The sequence below is a fragment of the Trematomus bernacchii genome, unplaced genomic scaffold (assembly GCF_902827165.1).
Source record: "Trematomus bernacchii unplaced genomic scaffold, fTreBer1.1, whole genome shotgun sequence".
Taxonomy (NCBI): Eukaryota; Metazoa; Chordata; class Actinopteri; order Perciformes; family Nototheniidae; genus Trematomus; species Trematomus bernacchii.
Genome location: NW_022987593.1, coordinates 4,613,140 through 4,626,722, shown reverse-complemented (window position 1 = coordinate 4,626,722; position 13,583 = coordinate 4,613,140). Strand labels below are relative to the sequence as shown.

At 39.2% G+C, this 13,583-nt stretch overlaps 2 protein-coding genes across 4 annotated transcripts; one reads left to right on the top strand and one right to left on the bottom strand.

Moving 5' to 3' along the window:
* Positions 1-460: 460 nt before the first annotated feature.
* On the top strand, positions 461-6,461 carry cldnd1b (claudin domain containing 1b). Its single transcript, XM_034129544.1, has 5 exons — positions 461-551; positions 829-1,367; positions 3,383-3,490; positions 3,774-3,911; positions 5,040-6,461. Exons 2-5 carry the CDS (start codon positions 1,082-1,084, stop codon positions 5,258-5,260), a joined length of 753 nt encoding a protein of 250 aa, XP_033985435.1. The 5' UTR covers positions 461-551; positions 829-1,081; the 3' UTR covers positions 5,261-6,461.
* On the bottom strand, positions 5,768-13,415 carry LOC117481706 (N-acyl-aromatic-L-amino acid amidohydrolase (carboxylate-forming) B-like). Of its 3 annotated transcripts, none has more exons than XM_034129542.1 (8): positions 13,361-13,415; positions 11,759-11,828; positions 9,878-10,104; positions 9,532-9,724; positions 8,814-8,907; positions 8,618-8,725; positions 8,052-8,164; positions 5,768-7,317 (listed from the first exon to the last, which is right to left on the bottom strand). In XM_034129542.1, exons 3-8 carry the CDS (start codon positions 10,102-10,104, stop codon positions 7,123-7,125), a joined length of 930 nt encoding a protein of 309 aa, XP_033985433.1. In that variant the 5' UTR covers positions 11,759-11,828; positions 13,361-13,415; the 3' UTR covers positions 5,768-7,122. The 3 variants fall into 3 exon arrangements, with proteins under 3 accessions (XP_033985433.1, XP_033985434.1, XP_033985432.1); XM_034129543.1 differs by having other exon boundaries at positions 13,369-13,387; XM_034129541.1 differs by lacking the exon at positions 13,361-13,415 and having other exon boundaries at positions 11,759-11,992.
* Between the last annotated feature and the right edge of the window lie 168 nt (positions 13,416-13,583).

Genomic DNA, 13,583 nt, shown 5'->3' with positions numbered 1-13,583 from the left:
AATATGAACAACACTTTAAAAGTACTTTAGTTACACCTGGATTAAATTCACTAGCTACCCTGCAGTATACGAAGTCATTCAAACTACCTGCACCTTTACCAGCTTTGATAACACTTCAATGCATCAATCATAATCAAAACATGATTTATTTTTCTGAAATGGGCCAATCTGCATGAGTACTTTTACTTGTGGTACTTTAGGTATATTTTGATCTTCATACTTGAAATTGAGTAACATTTGAAATGCAGGATCTTTACTTCTAACAGAGTATTCCTATTCTTTGTTAATTCTACTTTTACTTAGGTACAAGATCTGAGTTCTTCTTCCACCTCAATGGCTATTTGCTTCTCTTCTGTTTGGTAAATATAATGTCAGTAACACGCCGGAGGACAAGGTGGCGCTAGTGTATTAACACGCTGGTTGCTAACCGCCGATAAAACTAAACAAATGAAAAGAAGAAACTATCCCACGTAGAAGAAGAGGGCGGAGGCCTGTTGAAAATGTAAAGAGCAGACGAAACAACGCCAATATTCGACAGTTCCCGTGATGAGGTAAATAAAATGAATTGAATCCTTAACGTTTAATTGTCAAATGTAATTGTTAAATGTTTCGTATGTAGCCAGCTGTAGCTAACGATAATTAGCTCTAGCTAATTAGATGCGACGTTACAGGAAGCCACCTTCCTTGTTATTGTTATTATCTGTGTTTACCATCAACAACTTACTATTTTCTCGTGAAACTAACCAACTAAAGGATGTAACACAGCAAGAAACACTTAATAGCTAAAGGTTTAAATTAACCTATGTGTGTTTTTGTTTTTTTCTGCAGGATTTGAACGCCTCCGTGTTTGGGACATTTCTCAAAATGCTGCACTTGCAATATTATTAAATAGAGTATCATGTTGAGATACTCATTGCCATTACTATCTGACAATAGTTAACAGACATGCCGTGGTGCCTTAATACCAAGCGGAAATATCAGTTTTAAAGATTAAACAGTGGAAGCCAACACATTTACATACATTTATTTAATCAAATTGCAGTTTTATTCTTGTATACACCAGCTCAAAACGACCTAGATCATGGTAGACAATCGCTATGCCACAGCTCTGGTGATCGGCTCGGTGCTGAGCCTGATGGCCACGGTGTACCTCTCTGTGGCGGTGGGCACTCAGCACTGGTACCAGTACAGCTGTCCACCGGGGAAACGTGAGGGGAGCAACGCCACCGAGCTCAGAGATGAGTTCATCAATGGAGAGTTTGATGAGAAGAACTACAGCGAGACCCTGTTCCGCCTGAACGGCACCCTGGGGCTGTGGTGGAGGTGCATACTGGTGCCAGGCCAGTCCTACTGGTTTAAAGAGCCAGGTATGAGCTCCTTTTGAATATATCACATCAAAGTCATCTTTATTGTCAATCTTTCAGTTTGTGTGTACAGACAGAGATCGAAATACCTTTTCCCACAATCCCGAATATTAAAACAAATGTATATAAAAAGATGTGTGCCAATATACATACACAGTCAAAGACACATTTTTACATGTGCACACATTAAGACCTAAATAAAAACACAACAATCAATATGTACAAAATAACAGTCACTTCAATATTATGAGAATGTACATTCAATGTGCATTATTGCAGATTATCCATCTCTACAGGTTTCTTTCAGATACAGCCTCTTGAATCCTCCCTAATTCATTCTTTATACTTTATTAGGATCACTAACATAAGCACGATACGGGAACAAACTTTTGAAATGTACTTGTACACTATTGGGAAGCACTGACATTATAAGCTGATGTTAAGCAGACGCATGCATGGTTAGGGAGGGATTTATTTTAAATTGCAGTTTAGATCACAAACTTTTAGACACCAAATGTCTGACTGCAATACAGGGAAATGCGAGTAGACATATATCATTTTATTTTGATGAAATTTGTCAATAGAGATTGTTTTCTTGACACCAGAGGCCTGTACTACAAAGCTGGTTCAACCTAACCTGGATATGTTTGAGTTAGCCGGTTGGCCCAATCCAAAACATACGCGCTCTGGCTAAACTGTACTACGACGCTGGTTATCAAGTGGATCGCTCAAGCCAGCCGTGTCCTATCTAGTTAGGTGCGCGTTCACATGAAAGGGGTGGTATTTGGAGCATTCGACCAATCTCAAACACGGACAAGCGTACTGACAGCGCAGCGTCATACTTCCTGAATGAAAAGTGAACTTTAATATTAGTCAAATATGAAGAAGTTAAACTTTAAACATCCATGACTTAAACACTTTATCCAGGATAAAAGTCACCTAGCTGCACCTGCAAGGTGAATACAGCTGGTAAAAGAAAAAGTGTTTGAATGCGTACATTAACAGGTTTATGAAATCACTGCCCCGTCCAAGACACGAGTGGATCTGACTTTAATTACATTTGACTCGAGTGTTTCGTCAACTTAATGTGTTGCTTAAAATAATACTTCTGCATACAGTATGTGACACTGTGAGTGTTGCACGGCCAGATACGGCTCAAGAAGCTGACTCAAATAAGGAAATATATGATACATTATGATGTGATATGATATGAATGATAATGGGACACATCTACGTCTGCACTCACAGTGCCGCGGACTGTACTTAATGTTACTTTGATCCGGTTACTTATGTCGTGGCAGATATTTAAGTAAGCTTTCTTAACGCTAATATTATAATAGTCAGATTGCTCTGAAGATGGGAGGGGATATTCTATTAATTTTCACGTTCACACAGTCAGTTGATTTTGGCCGGCCGTCTTTCCTGCAACGGCAGTTTTTCTGTATTTCCTCTATCCTGTAATATGAATTGATCGCTTTAAACTCCGCACACGGAGCTCTGATTGGTCAGCAGGCGGTGCTTTCACTGAGTTGATCTCTTAGCCTGCTACCTAACCTGCTCCGGAGGAGGTTAGCTGCTCAGCATAAGTTACCATGGAGATCTAGCCCGCTAAAAAGAGAACCAGCGTCGTAGGACCGGAAAGCCCGAGTTTTCCCTGAAGTCAGCCGGCTAAGCGAAAATCCGGCTTCGTAGTACAGGCCTCTGATGAATACCTCTTTTAGAGTTATGATTATTTAAAATGGTACAGAATGGTTCTTTTTTGGCTAGCTTGGAAAGTTACTTAAGGGTAAAAGTTGAAAATCAAATGTTATATTATCTGTGTAATGCCCACTCATTGCCAATTGTTTTGCAGTGTTACCTGCAATGATAGAGCTAGCTTCTTCAGTAAAAATGATAACAAATGTGTATTATCTGATGATGTACTGCTTATGCTCGTGCTGCTCAAGCTTACATTGCACCATGGGTTTTAGCAAATGATGACTGCTCATTTAAATGTGTGCTTTCTCTTTTGACTTCAGATCCGAAGATGGAGAGGCAGTGTGTGAGCTTCACTCTTCCTCAGCAGTTCAGTCCAAAGTACAAACATCTCGGAAACCCTAACAGTGAGGAAGATCTGCTGAGAACATGTGAGTCCACCCTGTTTCCCCTCATCCACATTTGTGTTGTGCTTTCTGTTTACCCTGCTTCCATTTGAACCCAATTTCACTAGACCATAAAAACAGAATTTTAGTCACAATATACTGTTCAGTCTCCACTTCCTCATGCTTTTTTATATCCATCCATTTGTGACAATTTTCTTTGTTTTCTTCCTTCAATGTCTTAATGTGTAGCTGCCATGTTTTTTAACATTAATGTTTTATTTGTAGGGGTTGAAAGTATTTTTTTAGTTAATGTTCTCTATTTTCCCAGACTTGTGGAGGTGCCAATTTCTGCTACCCCTGGTGTCCCTGGCTTTGGTGTTCCTTGGCGGCCTTGTTGGGGTCTGCGCCTGCCTGTGCCGCAGCTTCACCCCCACCTTGGGTGTGGGAGTGCTCCATCTGCTCGCAGGTGAGCAAAATGCATGCTCATTACCTTATTTCACCCATGGACCACAGAATAAATAACAAATAGTTGTTCAAATGTTCAAAAGGTAAATTTGGATTTAAGATGCTTTCCACCATCTCGCAATATGTAAACAAGAAAACACAATTCAAGGGGTGTGGTGGCAAGTTCTGTAGCAAGAGACTCTTGGGATTTATGCAAACACCTTCCCCAATGTATCATTTATATTGGACAGGGTAAATACACCATAGGTTGTTTTTGGACCAGGCTGCTGGTTTTATTTAAATGGGAAGACCTTGTACTAAATTAAACTCACTGCAGACGTTATTTTGTGAAGTGTAACACTAACAAACCACATCTAATAACACTTAAGCATTTAACGCGTGTCATGACGGCATCAGTACACACACTAAAAGTAGTAAAGGTACGGTAGCTGGTATGTACTGATAGAGGCTGCAACTGTGGACCGTTTTAAAATGTAGTGTCCTGACCCACTCACAATGATGGTGCAAGTGTGTGAGCTTGAATAGAAAATAATTGCTGGAGGCATTTGAACACATGTTAGCCATCAGCGCCATGGTGCCTTAGTCCAGCTGATGATTCTCAAACTTAAAACTAACATCAGCCTGGCGGTGCTGCTTATGGCTCTCTTCTTGTAAGGTGAGTTTTCTCTTCATACATTCATATCTGACTTCTAGTAATTAAACCTTTAGCTTTTAATTTCTCAGACTGTTTTTCTCTTTGCTTTGAATAATTAATATGAGGGAAACCTTTATGTCATCGATCATTGTTGTAGATCCTGACCTCTGTTGACTTGTGAATACACAGTCATTTGGTATGTGATATTTGGTATGCCGAGGTGGTCTTTAATTATTTATATTTCTGCTACAACATGCAGTATGAACAAAATCATGATTGACAGTGATCAAGTGACTTGAAGCTAGTGGAGTTGTTCTGAGCCAGGATCCAGCTGTTGCCGTTAAAATTGTTTTGCCTCAGCATTAATGTGTTTTTGTTCAATATAATACATTCACTCTCTAGTTTCTCTCCTCCTCCTGCCTTCACACCTCCACAAACCGAGCAGTGCGTCAAACTGTCTGTTTTGTGTTTCATCTTTGCGTCTCTCCTCTTCAGGTCTGTGCACTCTGGGCACCGTCTGCTGCTTCCTGGCGGGCGTGGATTTGCTCCAACAGTATTCCCCTCCCCCAGAAGGGGTGGTGGGCTCGTTGGGCTGGTCCCTCTACCTCGCCCTCATCTCCTTCCCCCTGCAGATGATGGCAGCTGCTTTGTTTCTGTGGGCGGCGAGGAGTCACCGCAAAAACTACAGCCGCATGACGGCGTACAGGGTAGCCTAAAGAGAGACTGCTACAACTTCTTACCTGAATCAGACTACTGCTCTGAGGACTTTCTTAAAAACACATCTGTACTGGTCACTTCCTCTGTTACAATCTTTAAATAGAAAAAATCAGTAACATGATATCATAGATCTAGGCAGGGACACACCTAACCATTTTTGCAGCGAATCATAAGTGCTTATAATAAGGTTTAAAACCTGTCAGGTTATTTCACCTTTTAGTTTTTTCTCAGATCTCTAACCTATATCTTAGCCAAAGCATGTTCTCTAGTGTATTTTACCAGATGTTGTGGGTCATTTGTTTTATCTGGTGTTAACTGTGTTGGTGTGCTGTATTTTAATGCCTTCTTTTTGTTTGCCATTGTTTCCAAAGCTGCTCACCACATTGCCCTTAAGTCAGTAATAGGTAGATTTTAAACCCGTCTTTATCTAAGCCAGGGTAGCTTTCTCTATTAGTGCATGACAAATATTATAAAAGCCTTTTTTTATGATTTCTTTTTTGCATGCCTTTTTTTTTTTTAAGCTGACATTACTGTCATCTGTAGTAGTTGTTGATTTCAGCCTGTGGTATGTGTTGACTAAATGTCACTTAAACTGTAACCACTCCCATTAGCACCTGTGTTTATAGAATACATATTTATTAACACGTAAAATACTGAGTTGATTTGACGCCACTTTTGCAAACTTGATACCTCTTTGTAACATTTAAATTCTAATGTTTCAGCCCCAAAATTATACTACTGCCACTTCATATTTGTTAAACTACTTGAAATGTTTTTCTAGACGTGGTTGCAGTCGGTTGTCTGTTCCTTTCTAAAGGTCTGTTTGTTCAGTTACCCAACTGACTGGGTTGACAGCCAAATGTTGCATCAGTTAAAGCCTTTTAAATACTGCTCCATGATACTTCAGAGCAAATAGACGGGTGTTTTAAACCAGTTGAAATTGCCGAATTCACTTGCAAGTGAAAATCGTCAGAAATGTAAGCCTCTACACTCAACATTTGCCTGGAAAGTGAATGATATGTCACTTTGTTGTGTGACCAATATTACACATTTCTTTGTACCAGATTACAAATTGTGATGTTTTTGTGTCACAATGTTTTGTTATTCGTCTCATGTGTATACACAGGCTTTTGTAAATGTTTTTATGTATTCTGAAGCACACTGTTCCTGTTTCTGTATTGATAAATTGACATTTGCTGACTTCTTGTCTTGTGGTGTACTTTAATAGTAAAAAGTAATCGTCAATCCTTAGACTGAAATGATGTAAGAAAAACTCAAATGCTTTTCTGTTGCTATTTCTTTCGAGAGAGCAATATTAAATTCCCAGGTATTCCCATAAACCTCAACTCAACTTTGTGTTACGTGGCAATGAGCAAAAGTTCACTTGCTAAACTTAGTTTGTGAACAAACATATTTTAGCAGCAAGTCATCAGCGTCTAATCATTTGAAAGTCGGAACACACCATCAAAAACTTCACAGTAATTCGTGTTTTGCATATTTGCCACAGTTTATAAAATATCAATGTCCTAGTCTAATTATTATACAGAAGGTACAGGATTATAATTCCAGCATGTATACATGTCACTTAAGTACAAAATAAACTCTAATTTAATACAAAAATACCCTTTGTTGCCTCCCAGAGATCGCACTGTTGCACAGCTGCTCCTGTATTGTATAGCGATAAGGATAAGGAGGTAATAATGTTATCATGTCCAGCACCTGTCGAATATTTAATCACTGCACAGGCGAGTACATTTTTGTTGTTGATTTAAAACATGATTATACATATAGTGTACACATCTCTGTGATTATAATTTGAAGTATGTAAATTAAGTCTTGGTTTCCTTCTGTCTCCGTAGTCTCAGTCCTTCTTCACACTTATAGACGGGAGGGTCACTGTGATCTTCTTGGCTAAATGGAAGGCAATCTTCTTCTCATAGTAAGCACACTCATTTATGAAGAGAGGGTGGAGGTCCTCTCCTTCGTACTTCACCGTCTCCCCAGAAAAAGACAGGAACATGGGGTCGCCTGGCTGCAGAAGCTTGAAGTCATTATCCTGGAGAAGATAGAGACCTCTCATAGATTAGTCAAACGCATCAGGACAGCTTTTCAATGCAAGTATCAAGTTAACTGTTACCCTCATAGATTTCTAAATCACAGCAATCTTGCATGTTTGCATTTAACTGTGTAACTAAAACTACCCTGTGAAACTATTTAAAGGAATGGTTTAACATGTTGGTAACTATGCTTGTTCGATTTCTTGCAAAGAGCTAATCCTGCAATATCTAATATGGGGGCAACAGAGAGTGAGAGAGAGGCACAACATTGACATATCACTGTGCCAGTGGGCCAGAGAATTGACGAGCCTCTGCCCAGCCAACTCTGAGTTTCTCTTGCTATCTTGTTGATATTTAAATATTCCAGAGAGAATGGTCTACATTCTTTGACAAAACATTGCAAGTTTTATCTCCAGCAGAGAATGAGAGGCACAAGAGAGCTAACAAACTGATAAGATACTGTATCTTCCCAGCTATTTCTTCTGCTTCCTGACCATTTTGACCCTGTGATTAGCTAAAGAAAAGATGACTCTGCCTTTGGACAAACAGAGTTCTGACTGAAACTGGCTATAAAGCTCAATGAAGCCAAGGGAAGCTGCAGATTCAGACGATTATTGTCTGTTGACCCATCGAGACCCTTATGCATTGTTATTTGATATGTTGTTAGATTATAGGCACTTTCAGTGAAGGCTTATGTTTGCATGTATCTCCACCAGATGTACTTGTCCTTTACCTGCAGCTCGGGGTGAATGGTAGCAGTAATTTCATTGGTCGTTGGATCCCTTGGGTAGTCTACACTCTTCACGACAGTGTATGCTTCCACTTCACCTTCTTCAAAAGTACTTCCTGTTGGCAAAGTAATGAGTTGTAATGGTGGTGTGTTCAAGGTGGCTAAGCATCAGAGGTAACGTGGTAATATAACAGCTTTATTAAATGATAAGAACATTTTTTCTCTTAACCCTGATGGTATCTTGCAGAAGGTTATGGTTTGGCCAGGCTTTAAGATATCTGCTGTACGACCCTCCGTTGTACTTGGGTTAGACAGAAATCCCAGAGTCACTTATCTCAAACCTGAGCAAATAAATACTAAACTATGTTAATTTCTAGATAACACTATGGATAAGTAATTACGTAAGTAACATTATTTTTAAAGAAAACTTCAAATTCAGATTCCTTAAATCATCAAGAAGCATAGCATTTTTACCCAGTAAGCAAAACAAGGAAAGATGAAGAAGGTGCCTTTGAAAATATGTACTTTTTTTTGTTGATAACCTCTCTATTTAAATATTTCTTTCTTACCAGAATTGAATTTATGAAGCCATTCTATAGTGTGATCCACTGCCTCTTTCGCCATGTTAAAGATATCAGCTCTGAGCACACCGTGGGGTTGAGGACCGACTTCTATCGCTGCAGAAAACAAGAAAAGCTATTCTAGTATCTTACACATTGATCAGTCGAATTATTCGGATGCATGCAGACAGACGCACACACTTACTGAAGCCATGTTTACCCACTGACTCCAAGGAATAAGCCTCAGATTTGGGTAAACTCAGCAGCATTGCTCTCACAGGCGCAGAGGTCATTTTGCTCTGAAAACCAGAAAAGTTGCTTCAATTAAGCCCTTTGAGTTTTAACATAAAATATTTTATAACCCTTTTATCAGGAATTTGACCATAGATTCAGTTTTTGCCTCATGGAGACATACGGCAGGTCCTTTCTTCCTGCAGTATGTGATTGCCTCTTCATTTCATGGGTTAGTGAACTCATTTTATGTATTCCTTTTCTATCTATGCTATCCCTTTTGCTGTAACACTGTAGGTTTTCCCGCTGTGGGATCAATATAAGATTTCTGATGATATTCTGCACAGAAATGTGTGGTCCCCAGTATGAATAGTAAAGACTTTTTTGAACCTCTCTTCTAGTGCCACCCACCGCCCAGGCCTCTTCTTGTGTTTTCCTGAACATAAAGAAAGACTGTCTTCAGACCCTTTCTCATTGATAAATAGGATATTCTTTATAATACATGTAAGTAAAATACAGTATTTCTTTATAAATGCAAACATAATTTAATTTGAACCTTATGGGACCTACAGTTCCAGCACTTTATGGTCTACATTTGCGGTTTTTAATCTTTGGCATCATTACAGTCCAGGTCAGATGCATGTCATGAAGTCTAATTGTACATATTAGTCTTGATGACTCCATGCTCTTACCTGAATGTATTTGTAAATGTGCAGTGTGAGCCAGTCCAAGGAGTAAAAGATGAGGCACATGCCCATGTTGGCGGTGGTGTTGTGGAGGTCGCACAGCAGATCCACAGCCTCCTGGCTCTCTTTGGGCCCGAGCAGAGCGTTAATCTCCTGGGCGCGCCTCACCTCGTAGGGGGTTGAATCTGTGATGGGGGAACTGGTAGTTGGAAAACGTAATGAGTTTTCTTATACATGCATCCTCTAAACTAGCCGTTTTTATAATTATATTACAAGGCAGTTTTCAAATGTGAGTTGCTTTTAAAATACTATTGCTAAAGTTTGGTACTTTTACTTTTCTTTTCAACATTACCTCAGCAAGGCTTTTGTGAAACAGCGATTGAGATCTGTTTCTGTATATCTTCTGCAAACCTCCACAGCCCGTGGATTTGATATTACGGTGGTTATAGAAACAGATCCAGTCTGATCTGCCTCCTGTCTCTGCATTTCTCTCACCACGTACATGCCTGTCATCTCATTTCCATGGGTGCCACCACAAATGGCAACCCGGGACACTGGCGAGAAAGAGGCGTTCTCCATCTGTTGGCAGGAACAAAAAGTAACATTGTTAGATGTGTTTAAAACTCTTACTTTATTCTGCCCTGCCCTCTCATGAAGCCCATGCCTACACACGTGACGGTACAAACACATGGGTCTGCCCAAACCTGTTAAAGTGTAATTAACAGGTTATACATAAACCAGACAGTACTGTGACCGGATGCTGAAATAAGGTTCAACCTGATGGTCAGAAACTGAGGTTAAAGTGTTTCAGTCTGTTGTTGGAACTTTCTGTGAATGATTGCAGACGACTTCTTGAACACATTAAACTGCCGTCGACCATTTACTCTTCTGTCCCATCAACAGCAGCAACTGGTCAGAGGAAGTCATAAACTTGAAGTGTTTTTATGGCTGTTTATTTCACTCGATAATCAATGACAGGGGTGAAGGTTTTTGTGTATATTTTTTCTTTAAAGTAAAGCAGTAGTTTTCATTTGTCTTTTCTGATTCGTATGAAGGGGAATTCAAATGTATTGAGTTTAAATACAACACCATAGTCTATATTTTCAATTAATTGTTCTTCAATCATTTGATCTTTGTGAAGTAGGAATATGTTCCAACTTATTACTAGGATGTAATGTTCTTAATACAAATATTTGTACCATAGTTATTCTTAGTTGGAATAATATGACATATCCCCAAAACTGTTCCTGTGGAATTAATTCAAAATTGTTTTAATTTATGTGTGAATAGGAAGTCTTGTTTGTTCTTGTAACTGTAGTTTCAGAGAAAACCTGAGGCAGGAAAGCGCTTTGACTGAATGAGATCAGAAACAGGTGAAACAGCTGCTTTAAAACAAACATCTGCTTCAGAGAACAAACAGCACAGTAGACAAGCTAATGGACAGAATACCTAATTATTACTCATGATATGTATATAATATAATAATATATGTTATAAGTCCTTTGTTTCTAGAGTTGGGGATAAGTGTTAAGTCTACAAATGCACAACTCTGCTCAAACTGTAAGGGTTTAGAAAGTGAAAAACTGATCAATTCTCTATTGTTTTAGTTTGCTGTCTGGCTGCTACATTTGGAAAGTGCTTGTGTTTTGAAATGGTCTGACAACAAGTTGCATAGAGGAAATGTGGTCTGCCATTGTTGTTAAAGTGCTTGAAGTTGAAGTTAATGGCAGTATTGGCATTATTGGTGCATAAATAATTTAAAAGTTAGTCAGGTATATCAGGTATTACAACTGTCCTCCTCTTTAACACTGAGACCTGCTGATTTTACACAGACTGAGTACATCTTACAGAGAAATGCAGAGATGATACAATCAGCAAGTTGGAAGATCGGGTCACAGCTTGCAAAAGTTTAAAGATTATAATTTCACTAGCCGCTGTGTGAAGCGAGAGCGAGGATGACAGAGAGGCCTCTGCACTGATAGGAAACAGCTGTTGCACAGCAGAGACCAAAACCTCCTGTGGTAAACAACCTCCTGAGCAACTCCTTTCACGATTGCAGAGGCAAAACTAAAACACAACTATCGCTTTTATGGCACCTCGACACTTCGTATATCTTTTCTATTTTAGTACACAGTTTCAGTTTTCAACCCTCTCCTCATCACAGAAGAGAAAACTAAAAGCAAACTTGACTTAAACACATGTAAGACACAACGTTCACGCCTGCACAGCTTACCTTGCTTTCGAAGTTCAGCTCTGCTCAGTACTCACTCCACTTCAGCAACCTTTGACCTTAAAGGCAAGCCCTATCAGGAAAGTAGTATGTCATAAGCTGCAAGCAAAGGAATGCAGGCACTCCGTTCACATGCAGACACAGACACAAATGAATGCAAATTGATACAAAGAGTGTTTTTAGCTGGCCCTCTACTTCCTTGTGTTTCATTCGCTCTTTCCTGGGGAGTTTTTCTTACTCTTTTCCCTCCTCCTTTTATTCTTCAGATCAAATTTCAGGCAGTTGGCCACTTGTGGTTTGCTTTCTGTTGTTTCTAAACCAGTCAGAGCCGTTCTGTTGGTTGGGTACAACTTTGAAGTTCTCCAAAAACAATTAGACTCCATGCTAGGTCAGGCAGCTTCACTGATACAAGAGCCTACAGATTTATATTCACAGCTGCTGAGGGTTGATCATTACAGGTGGCTCTGAATCAGGGGTTAGTGAGTCGACTGTGACCTCGCTGAACTCTGCACCCTGGTTAAGCAGCAGTGGATTTATTGTTTTGGTAAAATGGTAACTTTAAAGCTGACGAAGGACCTGAAAAGTTCTGCTGGCACAAGTGTATGTAGACATAAAATGAACCGTCTTATAATTGACTGATATGGCTGAAATAGAATCAGAAAAAGGTTTAGGTAGATTTACACATGATTGGTGTATAATGTTGTTTACACAGTACAGAAAATGAAGTTGTCAAAATGAGCAAAAATACAACTATTATTAAAAAAAAAGTTTAATAAAAAAAAATAAGATACATGCTTATAAGAAATATTAATAAATAAACAAACAACAATATAAATATGTCAAATTACTCAAACTTACAAACAAATATGTGAAGGGTATCATCATTTAAATTGGAGAAATCTGCAGTTTTATATGAGGTAGTGTTAGAAATGTGAAAAATATACAGAGGAATGTGCAGTTCATAGTTAAAGGGGTGAAGGGTTTATAGTCAGTGTCAGTGGGGTTATAGGGCTAACATGGAGTAGGTGCTTGCACCATGAGTGTTAGGGCAGTTTGAGTGTTAACCTTGTCAACATTGGCTCAAAATTATAATATAGCTCTATTTAATTGACATTCATATTATATTTATAGGTTTAAATGTTGTAACTAGGGTCCATATTTTAATCACGCAATTAAGAGCTTTGGAAATGGTGGACACAATGCCAAAAAAACACATATTAAGTGCTAGTTTCAAAACAATCCGCTGGCGAGAACCATAACTATCGTTGAGCTGAGTATCCAACAAATCATAGTTTAACTTTAGCTACTTGCACAACAAGTTGAGGCTGTAAAAGGTATCTTGCTGAATTAAACAATAGTAAGCAATAGTTATAAGCCCTGCTGTTGATGTAATCATTCATTTCATAGAGGAAAACCTTTGTACCATGGCTGACAACCCTCTATTTCCCAAAAGAGTCAAAATGAATGTCTACAAAACGTATATATTTCCCTTCCTGTCCATTAAATCCTCCCTTGAACCCACAGAGGCATCTTGTGACCGCTCGGAGGGGTGCTGAACCCGAGGTTGGGAATCACTAATCTAGTAAATGATAAAATGTTGATTACCTTCTAACCTTTCATATCTTTCCCCTCCACAAGACCCCTCCGAACACTTGCATTCCTCTCACTCTCTCTAAAGGGAAGTCCTGAGCTCCATTTAGGTGTAATCCAGTCGGATCAGTCACTTGATCATAATCTGCTCCCGCTCTCTCCCTTTCACTGACACACACACACACACACACACACACACACACACACACACACACACACACACACACACACACACACA